This window comes from Falco naumanni, chromosome 4 (assembly GCF_017639655.2).
Source record: "Falco naumanni isolate bFalNau1 chromosome 4, bFalNau1.pat, whole genome shotgun sequence".
In the NCBI taxonomy this organism is placed as follows: domain Eukaryota; kingdom Metazoa; phylum Chordata; class Aves; order Falconiformes; family Falconidae; genus Falco; species Falco naumanni.
The window spans coordinates 74,379,600-74,389,742 of NC_054057.1; the positions used below are offsets into that span (position 1 = coordinate 74,379,600).

Sequence of the window (10,143 nt, forward strand, 5' to 3'; positions counted from 1 at the left end):
GGGGGTGGCACCGTAGGGCCTGCAGCCAGTGCAGGGGGCCAAAGGGCAGCGGCGGCCCCGCCGCGACCGTTCCCCCCCGCCCCGCCACGGCCGCTCCCCGCACGTCAACAGGAAACCGCACGCGGCCGACTGTAAACACCGCCCGCGCCCCCCCCGCGCCACCGCCCACATGACCCTCCCCGCCCCGGCCGCGGCCCGCCCCCGCCGCCCTCTCATTGGGGGCAGCGGTGTTGTTGACCATATACGGTCAGGTACTACCAAGCCGCGTGCGGCGGTTGGCCGGCGTGGCGCGTCACTCAAAGAGCGCCGAAGCCCGGCGGCCGCTCCGCAAACAAAGCGGGGGGCGCTGGGAGTTGTGGTCCGGGCGGCCCTGGGGCGGCGCTGGGGCGGCGCGCCCAGGAACTACAACTCCCAGGAGCGCCCCGCGCCGCGCCCCGCCCCGCCCCGCCCCTGGCGGCCGTCGGCGGGGCTCGCCGGGCGCCGTGAGTCAGTGCCCAGTAAACATTGGCGTGAGCCGCGCCGGCTCCGCCATGGTGGCGGCGCCGTGAGGGCGGGGGGCGGCGCGGCGGGCTGGGCGCGGCGGCGGCCGGCGGCGGGGGCCATGGACGAGCTCAAGCACCAAGTGATGATCAACCAGTTCGTGCTGGCGGCCGGCTGTGCCGCCGACCAGGCCAAGCAGCTGCTGCAGGCGGCCCACTGGCAGTTCGAGGTGAGGCCGCGGCCCCGGTACCGGCCCCGGTTGCCCGCCGAGCGTTCGGGGAGGGACCAGCCGGCGGGGTTCGCGCCGCGCCGTGAGCCTGGGGTAGGCCCGGCCTGGTCCCGGGGGGTTCCCCCCGCCCCCCCCCTGCCTGTCGGCGTGGGCCGCGCTCTGCCGGGCGTGGGGGGGGCCGCGGGCGGCGGGGCCGGGGGTGCTGCCGTGGGGCCCCGCGGCGGGGGGCGGGGAGGCCCCGGGGCGCGGGTGGGTGCGGAGCGCCGCTCTGCCCTACGGGTGGGCCGAGGTGCACCGAGCCCTGCCCCTGCCCCCCCGGGCCTGGGCCGTTCCTCCTCGTCGCCCCCCGGGCCGGCCCTCCCGCGTGGCCGTGGGCTGCCCGACCCCACCGTGCGCACGGCCCGGCCGCGCAGGGTGCGAGGCGGCGGGGGGCGCGGGAGCTGCGGGGGGGGCCGGCCCCGGTCCCGGCCCCTGCCCCTCTCGCCGGCAGGCGGGACCCGCCGCGGCATGGGCGGGGGGCGGTGTCACGCGTGGGGCCGGCGTGGCGGGTGGGGGGATCCCGCGGCACTTCTGGGTGCTCAAGTCCTCCAGGGACCTCCGCAGCTGAAGTGCGGGGGGGCAAAGCAGCGGCTGTAGCCAGCAAAGCTTTTTCGAAATAGCATTTTTTCTTCTTTTTTTTGTTTCCCCCCTCCCCCTTCTGCAGTCCCAGCAGCTCCCCAGGCTGGAGCTGATGGATTTGACGCTAATGGCACCTTGTAATTGAAGTGTCTGTTTTGTGCTGCAGGAGGAGGGCTGAGGCAGTCCAGAGAGCTGGAGGGTGGGTTTGCGTTAAGCCCCCTCGCCGGGGCACCCCCCACTGGGTACGCTGTGGGTGCCCTCCTAGGTGGGCACCGGGGCTCTTTCGGGAACGTGATGGCTGTCGGATGGATGGGGCACGGAGGCAGCGCATCGCCATGCCATCTGCGTGCCGTCGCAGGATTTCCAGATGCTAAATCAGAGGCCGAGCAGCATCCAGAGCCGAGGTGCTGGTGGCCAGGGAGCAAGCGGGTGGGTGGGTGTGCGGGGGCGTGCGGCGAGCCGAGCTGCAGTTCCCCTCCACTGTGCCCGTTTGGTACCCCGGTGTGCTGACGGGCTCACCGTTGGCGGTGAATGTGTTGCATGTGTAACGTGCTTGGGGGTTTGTTTACTAATACAGTTTGACACTGGCCCTCTGGGACAGGCGGGATCCACTTCCACTGCCTCTGCACGTGTCGCAGAAGAGCTGGGAGCAGATGACAAAAGTTTAACTTTTCTTTCAAAAGGCTTTTTGCAGAACTTTGCCACCGTTTGGCGAGTTGCACAAGTACAAACAGCCGTCTCCTGCCGGCTTGGCACTCACATGACTCAGAGGAAGCTCGGCTGTAAACAAACGCCCTGTGATGAGCAGTTACCATGTTCCCACTCACTTTTGGTGCAACGGTCAGATAATTCCCTTTGCAAAATGGCCGCTGGGCATGCCTTCTTCGGGGAGCTGAGCTGGGGAGGTGTCACCTCCCAACTCCCGCCTGCTCTCACCTCTGATGTTCTGAGGCTTTTGTTATTCTAGCGCGGTACCTGCTTGCTGACTGGCCCGCATCTGCAGTGGGTATAAATTGGTGGAGTTCAGGCAAGCTCCGTACAAGTGAAGGCAGCGTAAATCAGCAGTCTCCTCAGAATCTGAGTGCTGCTCCAGGGGCACGCTGTGAGGCAGAGCGGCCCGCTTGCACCCTGAGCACATTGCTCCTGCCTGTAAGACCACCGTGGGGAGAGGGTCTCTGCATAGTAAAGCTGAGGTGAGCCATGTGGCCTGGTGACAAGACAGCAGGAGTTGGGTTCTCCCAGCTCTGTGCCTCTGTCCTGGCCAGGATACTCCTGGCATCCATCCATCTGCCCTGCCCAGGACCTCTTCTATGTGGGCAAGTGCCCCACTTGCTGCTTGTGACGGTCAGCCAGGGAGCGGGAGCCTGGGGGGCCAGGTCAGGAGCAGGAGGCCGCTGTGTAATGCAGGCAGCTTCAGGCTGGTGGAATGCTGATGGTTTGGGACTGCTTTTGTGGGCTCCTGCTGCTTTGGGACTGCTCTGGGGCCATTGTGGCTAGTGGGGGAGGATGCTGCGGGGGCTGCAGAGAGGGTTTGCTGTGCATGGTGTCCTGCCAGCCCTGGCAGACCCGGAGTTTGTCTGGGGGAAGGAACGTGATCCAGGGCAGCAAGCAGGGTGGGAGGTCAGGAAACCACTGGGGATACAGCTGCTTTCATTGCAGTACGAGCTCACCAGAGCCTGTACCATACTCAGAGGCTTGACAAGGAAGCTGTTTATTTTGCATGCCCTCCATCCCTGGGGAACGGGGCAGTTTGTGGGTAGTGTGTGGATTGCCTCTCTTATCACTGTGACTCCCCTCCTGTTTTGGAGGGACCCAGGGCAGGCTTTCTAGGGACCCAGGGCAGGCTTTCTCGTGGCGTGCCCAGTGTAGTTTGCAGCTCTTGCAGCTCTGCTGTGCTTCCAGGGACAGCTGCGGTGGGTGCCAGCGGGAACGGCCGTGCCAGCCCAGCCCTCCAGCAGCTGGAGCGGTGCCATGGCTGATCGGAGGGGGAGCTTTACAGGCTGAAGCAAGAAACTTGGAGTGTCTGTGAGTGAAGGCTGGCACTCGACCCCCAGGGCCACAGGTGCTGGCTTTTTGGGAGAAGCCAGAGAAGGCAGCAGGTACCTGCACCGTGGCTGGAACCCAGCAGGCTACCAGGGAGATCTTTCAGGGTTTGCAGTGCCAGACTGAGTGCTGGATCCAGCTCCTTCCCATGGTAGAGTCTTACTCGGCTTTGTTATGTGCTGATTGCCCCTGGGGCTGCTTAGGAAGGATAAGAAGAAACCAGCTTTAAAAAAAACACCCATTCCTTCCTTTTTCCTGGTGCTAAGTGTGGTGTCTGTGCTCTGTGTAGTGAGGTTGTGTGGGGGGAACAAGAGGAGGAGCAGGTGTCTGGCTCTGCTCGCTGTGTCCATGGTTGGATTTCCACTTCCTCTTCCGATGTATTTATGTTTTATCGAGCCCCTTTCCCTTTCCTTTGTGGCTCAATGGCAGGGTGCCCCAGGGCTGATCTAGCACCCGGGGCTCCCTGCTGCAGGATCCCCTGCCCTTGCAGCAGCTGCAGCTCAGATGGAGCAGTCTCAAGTGCAGCTTGGGCAGCAATGGGCAGCAGGTCAGACGGCACTCAGGGTCCCATCTGAGCAGCTGCTGAGGGCTGGGTGTCCTGCTGCTCCCTGCTGAGCTGCTCAGCACCCAGGTCTCCTTGTATTCATCTCCCTACCTGGCTGCTGCAGCCATCCTCTGGCTGGCTGGGTCACCGCAGGTGCCTCTTGGCACCCTGGCAGGAGTTCTGTGTGCTCCACCTCCTGCAAAGCTTCCATTTCTGCACCCCAGGGGGACATGCAGTGGCCTGGTTGCCTGCTGAGCTTGGCCGGGCAGTGAGTGCAGGGCTGCCCTGCTCCCACTCACACCCAGAGTGACAGGTGATGGGGCTTTTGGTCCAGTGTCGGGGCTGAGCTGCGGCTTGGGCTCCTCGAGCAGAGGAGCCTTAATTGGCTTTACTGCTGCACCAGTTACCCTTGGCACTTGTGACACTGGCTGGAGACCAGGCGGCAGCAGCTTCGGTGACATGTGTGTCCCCGGCATCCGGTGCCACCGAGGGGATGGGTGCATGGGCCTCTCACTTGCCTGTATTGGGGTTGCTGCAGGTGCTGGGTCCCTTGAGAGGTGGCAGCTGTTCCCCATGGGCGGTGGGCGTTGTGAGCAGAGGTGTTGCTTCTGCCACCTTTGGGAAGGGGCAGATGGGGGTGAGGGATGCAGTGGTTTAGGCAGAGGGGCCTGCAATCGTGGAATGTGTCTGCACCCAGGTGGCAGCTTTTATCCCAATGCAGGTAGGGATCCATGGGCAGCTCAGGGGGACAGCAGAGACCTCTGCCCCTGTCTGCTGATGGCACAGTCCCAGATACAAGGCCACTTGGAAAATGCAAGCACAGAGGAGATTTAATCAGTTTATGGTATCTGGCTGCGCCCACACCTCTGGCCTGTGCTTCCTTTTTTTTTGTTTCCCCGCCCCCCCCCCCCCTTGTTTGCTGTTAACCCCCTTTCTTATCAACAATCCCATCTGTCTGAGTGATAGGGCCTGTGGGTGTTGACATCGGACCTCACCCAGGACGAAGGGTAGTGCAGTGGTGGGGTGTCACTGCCTCAGAAGTGTCTGTGTCTCCGTTGGACATTTCCTTGATGGTAGACATGTGCTAGCCTCTTCAGAGCTGGTCTCTGGGGCCTCAGACCCTATTCCTGCTGTATGGCCATTACAGAGATCCAGCAGGTCCTGCCTGCGGGTGCTGAGGGCTCTCGGATCACAGCTCTGCTGAGTGCAGGGTTCGGGCGCTGTGTTATTAAACACAGACAAAGAAATGCAGCCATTGCAGGGAAGAGCCTCGCCAGCCCAGCTATTGCATCCTCTGAGGTTTGGGAGCTGCCAGACTCTACAGCAGCAATTGCTTCCCCCACCCAGGTCTGGATTGTTTGCAGATACCGCTCCTGGCTGCCACCTGGTCTGGCCGATAGTTCGCTGCCGAACCCCGCTGCGAGTGGCTGGCACTGGCGCTCCAGCTCCCCAGTGGTGTCAGCACAGCCCCTTCGCCTTTCCCAGGGCCTGCTAGCCTGGCTGTTTGGGACAGAATAGTTTTCCATCAGATTAGCAAGCTGAGCCGACTTGCCGTCATTCATCCTGTCCCTGGGTGTGATATAGGAGCGTGTGGCTGTGGGCACGGGGATGAGGAGTGTGTGGGGTGGTAGGGCTGTGGCTGCTGCAGTTGTGCAGGGTTTGGTACAACCTGCCTCTGCTTTTTCCAGGTTTTTCTGACCATTTTTTTTTTTTTAGCAGCTTGAGTAACCCTAATCACTGGCTTGGAGGAAGAGAGCAAAGTCTCAGGCGGTGCAGCAGCCCTCTGCCTCACACCCCAGCCTGTAGACCTGCAAGCCAGGCTGCCCCTGGGGAGAGGGTTGAATAGGCATTGATGGGGCTTTTCCTCCAATCAGAACTGATTCCAAACCAGTTCTCTTAACATTTCTATCAAGTCTGATCTGCAGCTGAATCAAAACATTGTTTTCTAGCCCTAACTTCACTGGTTCTGCATCAGCCCAGTCCTGTGCGTCCCTAAAGCTCCTACTGCCTCTGCTCCTCCCAGACCTGGGCTGGATGTCTGCCCCCCTGGCTGGCCTGTGCTCCCAGCGTTCGCTCCTTGTGATCCCCCGTTCTCTCATGTGCCTATGTGACATATTTACCAGATTATTACTAGTCCTAACTAAGAGCTAATCAAAGTTATGTCGGTCATAACCATACCCTCCCTGTGACTGAATTGGAAATGCTCTGGTGTATGGGGTGGGCAACTTGTTGCAGCCCTAACCCTGGGGATCCCCTGGTGTGAATATGGTGACTCTGATCTTGTCCTGTTAAGGACACACATCTAATCAGTTCCTGCTGGGCTTCCCCTGCTGGGTTCGGAGCTGGTTTCTCTCCTCTCCCTGCCCGCAGCGATTGCAAAGCATCACTGTGAGTTGTGAAATGCCTGCCGGGGTCTGCTCCAGCAGTGGCCACTTCTCAGCAGTGAGCACGGTGATCCCAAATAGGTGTGATTGCTGCCTGCCCCAGTGCAAGCAGGTGGCAGGTGTAGGTCCCTGCCTGGGGACGTGGGAGCAGCTGGGTGCAGCGTGCTCTTGTGCAGCCAAGGTGGCTGCAGGCATGGGTCAGCCCCCCAGGGCCTGTTATGGATCATTTTCAGGGTCTTGCAAAGCCCTGCTATCATGTGCAGGGATGAGGTGGGTGCCCGGTTTGTGTGTGCTAGTGGTAACATCATCTTCCTTTTATTTAATTATTTTTTCTTTTTCCCCCCAGACTGCTCTCAGTGCTTTTTTCCAAGAAACGAACATCCCCTACAGCCACCACCATCAGATGGTAAGTGCTTTCCCACCTCTCCCGTGCTCACCCAGGGCACAGCACCAGCTGGCGGGCGCTTTGGGCGGTTGCTGATGCCCAGCTCACTGCTTCACAGCTCCAGGGGTGTAGGCAGGGAAGTCTGGCCACTCGCTGCCAGAGCTGCCTGCCAAGGAAGATTTTCCTGGAGAGCAACCAGGGGTGGCAGAGCCTGTCCTAGGCAGTGGAGCAGTGGGTCCAGCAGTGCCCTCAGAACCCTGCAGAAGGGTTGGTGCTGCTCCTTAGAGAGGAGTGGTCTGTGCTTTGGGCATGGCCAGTGGTCCAGACCAGCCCCAGAGTGGCAAGGGGAACCTGGAGCACCAGTCTGTCATAGGCTGTGTGAAGACACGTGCAGTTATGTGCATGATTCCCACCCCTCAGCCCAACTGCACACACGAGTCCTTCCGTGCTTGCTGGAGTGACTGAGCATGCAAACCTCTGGAGCCTCGCTGGAGCATGCCTCTAGTACAGCGTGCGCAGGGTCTGGGTGTGTGTAAACACAAGAGAGCATGCACGCATGTGGCTGCTGCCTGCCTTTCCTCTCTCACAGCTGTCCCCAGACTCGGTCCCTTAACTCCTGTGTCCTCGCAGCCTATAATCTGCTTGGGCAGATGTGTCTTGGGGATTTGGTGGCTGCTGTGGCCTCATTTGACTCTCTGGGCCAGTTGGGGATTTGGAGCATGCAATAAGCGTGCAGAACAAGTGCCCGGCAGGGCCTGAGCACGCCCGGTCTCCCCTGGGGTGGGAGCTAAGTCTGAGCCTTGCCCCCGCTGAGCTGGAAAGCTGCAGACCAGGGTGGCACCAGCGGGTGATGGAGTAGAGGGGTCCCCAGCTTGGCTAGGTGCAAGAGCAGGTGCAGCAGGGTTCCATCTGGGTCCTCTGACAGGAGTTCTTGCCACAGCATTAGCCTTCAGAGCCTTAAGTAACTGCTGCTTGAGGGCAGCATCAACAGCAGAGCGTGGGTCCAGGGGCTCCCTGTGCTGCAGCAGTGGGGACAGAGGGGTCTTGTACTGGGCCCTGGTGGGAGGCAGAAGGTGGAGACCGAATGCCTGACGCCATGTCTCCTCCCTGCAGATGTGCACTCCCGCCAACACGCCAGCCACGCCGCCCAACTTCCCCGACGCCCTCACCATGTTCTCCCGCCTCAAGGCCTCCGAGAGCTTCAACAGCAGTAGCCCTGTGACCTCCATGGCGACTTCCCCGCCACCTCCAGCCCCGCCGCTGCCCCAGCATGGGGCCTTCAACCCTGCCTGGCCCGCAGCTTCGCCCCCTGGCCAGCAGCAGAGCATGTGGACTCCGGCCCCCCCAGCGCAGCCTGCAGGCTGGCCAGCTGCCGTCTCCCAGCAAGCCACGGCAGAACAGAAGGCCAACGTGACCATGGAGGCAGAGAGATGAGGCCGCGGCGAAGAGCGAATGCGGCGGGGACCCCTGCGTATAAATATATATATTTCCCCCCCTCCCCCTCCCAGAAGAGGAGAGGAACTCTGCTGCCAGGGCGTCTGGCAGCCACCAAGACACATGAGCAGATAGCTGCCTTGCATGGGTTTGGTTTGAAGTAGTTTTTACTTGTCTTTGAGCTGAACAGAGCTCCCCAGAGACAGCGGGAGGCTGCGTGGGACGCGGGACCAGTGCTGGCCTCTGCCTGGGACCCCGGCGCTGCTGGGCTTTTGGGGAGGGAGCACACCCTCCTCTCTTGGGACACCGGAGTTTGCATGCGAGTGACATTTACGGAGGAGGTCCCTTTTTCACGGTCCCCTGGGCCACCCCACCAGGCAGAGTGGGTTGTGCCTGAGTGCTTCCCCCCATCCCTTGCCCCCACTCAACCACGTAGGGGGCAGACACCCCACGCGGCTTGTTTTTTATAAGGGGTGGAAGAGAGCAAAGGCTGTTCCTGCTTGGCCACAGGTTCCACCCCGCATGTGCTGTGCTCGCTGGTGAGCAGGGCTGGGGGACGCTGGCTCCCGGGGAGGTACCTGGCCCCTCACCCAGCCCCGGGGATGGGGAGCAGGGGGTGAGTGGGGCTGGGCCAGCACACCCTCCCCTTCCCCTCCTGGGATGGGGTTTGCCCCGGGGCTGTTTGCATGACACAGTGTAACCCTAGAGACTGGGATCGTTTTTAACCCCTCTGTTCTTTTCTCCGGGCGGCTGGAAGTCTCCGGACACGCCGCAGCCGCTTGCAATACACGCTCTTCTGCTTTGAACCCGGTGTCTTTGCTTCGTTTGCAGCAGCAGCGGATGCGGGGAAGGCTGGTCTGGGCCCTGGGCTGTTTCAGGATTGCCTCTATGAGTGGCTCTGTGAGTGCCGTGCTTCCGGGCTGGGGCTGGCCACATCTCTGCTGTGTGTGCTGCTCTAAACACTGTGTCCCAGCCACGCAGTGACTGCCAGCTGCCTTTGGCCAGGTGTGTGCCAGGGCTCAGCCCCAGCAGAAGCCAGCCCAGCTCTGCTCGCTGCGCTGCTGCATCAGCTGTGGGTGTGAGACCCCAGCAGGAGCAGGGGCAGGCTGATGGCGGGGCTGTGCTGAGACCTTGGGCTCCCTGTGTGACACCCGCAGGTCTTGTGTGTCTTGCTGTGACCTGGCTCCTGTGCCCTCTTCACCAGATGACAGGGGCCATGTCCCTTGGAGGTTGCTGTCCCTGCTGAGCCCTCTCCCCATGAGGCTGTGCCCCTGCATCCCTGCGCTCACCAGTCAATAATTAATTTCAATCTCTTATTTGTGTTGCTAAAATAAACATTGTAGGAGCGATGGTTTCACCCAGGCTGCCTCTTGTACAGCCTTGACAGAGCCTCGGGAACATGCTTGTGACTGTTCTAGGGCCACCAGGAGCCATAGGATTGGAAAACCCAGGGCCAGGCCACACACCTGAACATCTGACTGGTCAGAGGACACACAGGGATGTGGCACAGCCCTAAAGCACTCAGTCCCCAAGGATGTGCCGTGTGCCCCTGTGAGCCCAGGGACTGCACAGGAGAGGCAACAGAAGGAGGGAGCATCTTTATGGGCTGTGGCGTGCAGGTGGCTGCACAGTCTGTGTCCTGGAGCTGCTTCCCTACCTGGAAAGTCCTTGCCCATGGTGATGGTCCTGTTGGCAGCCGGCAAGCTCAGCTTGCCCTTGTAGATAACCTTATTGATGGCCAAAATACCCACTTCTCCCTAGAGGGAAGAGCAGCCAGGAAGGCAGGAGGTGCCCTGAGGCTGTGCCCAGCCCACGGCACCCCCACCATCCCAGTCTGGGTGGGCTTGGAGGATTTCCAGAGCACAGGAGCATGTGGGGATCAGGGCTTACATACTTGCAAAGTCTGCAGGGTCTCTGTGGGGACAGACAGTGACGAGGGGCCTGGAGGTGGACAGTGGCCAGGCAGGGCCCTGGCTGGCCCTGCCACTCCCTCTGTTCTTCCTGGGCAGGGAGCACCTGTGTTACC

At 61.4% G+C, this 10,143-nt stretch overlaps 1 protein-coding gene across 1 annotated transcript; it reads left to right on the top strand.

The window, feature by feature from the left end:
- Positions 1-467: 467 nt before the first annotated feature.
- Positions 468-8,923, top strand: UBALD1 (UBA like domain containing 1). Its single transcript, XM_040592499.1, has 3 exons — positions 468-709; positions 6,645-6,704; positions 7,797-8,923. The coding sequence occupies exons 1-3, from the start codon at positions 602-604 to the stop codon at positions 8,115-8,117; spliced, it is 489 nt and encodes a 162-aa protein (XP_040448433.1). The 5' UTR covers positions 468-601; the 3' UTR covers positions 8,118-8,923.
- Positions 8,924-10,143: the final 1,220 nt, after the last annotated feature.

Bases quoted from the DNA above. Each gene is read 5' to 3' on its own strand.
- UBALD1 (XM_040592499.1), top strand. From the start codon at position 602: ATGGACGAGCTCAAGCACCAAGTGATGATCAACCAGTTCGTGCTGGCG. The intron at 710-6,644 runs GTGAGGCCGCGG...TTTTCCCCCCAG, and splicing joins CGGCCCACTGGCAGTTCGAG to ACTGCTCTCAGTGCTTTTTT. The intron at 6,705-7,796 runs GTAAGTGCTTTC...TCCTCCCTGCAG, and splicing joins ACAGCCACCACCATCAGATG to ATGTGCACTCCCGCCAACAC.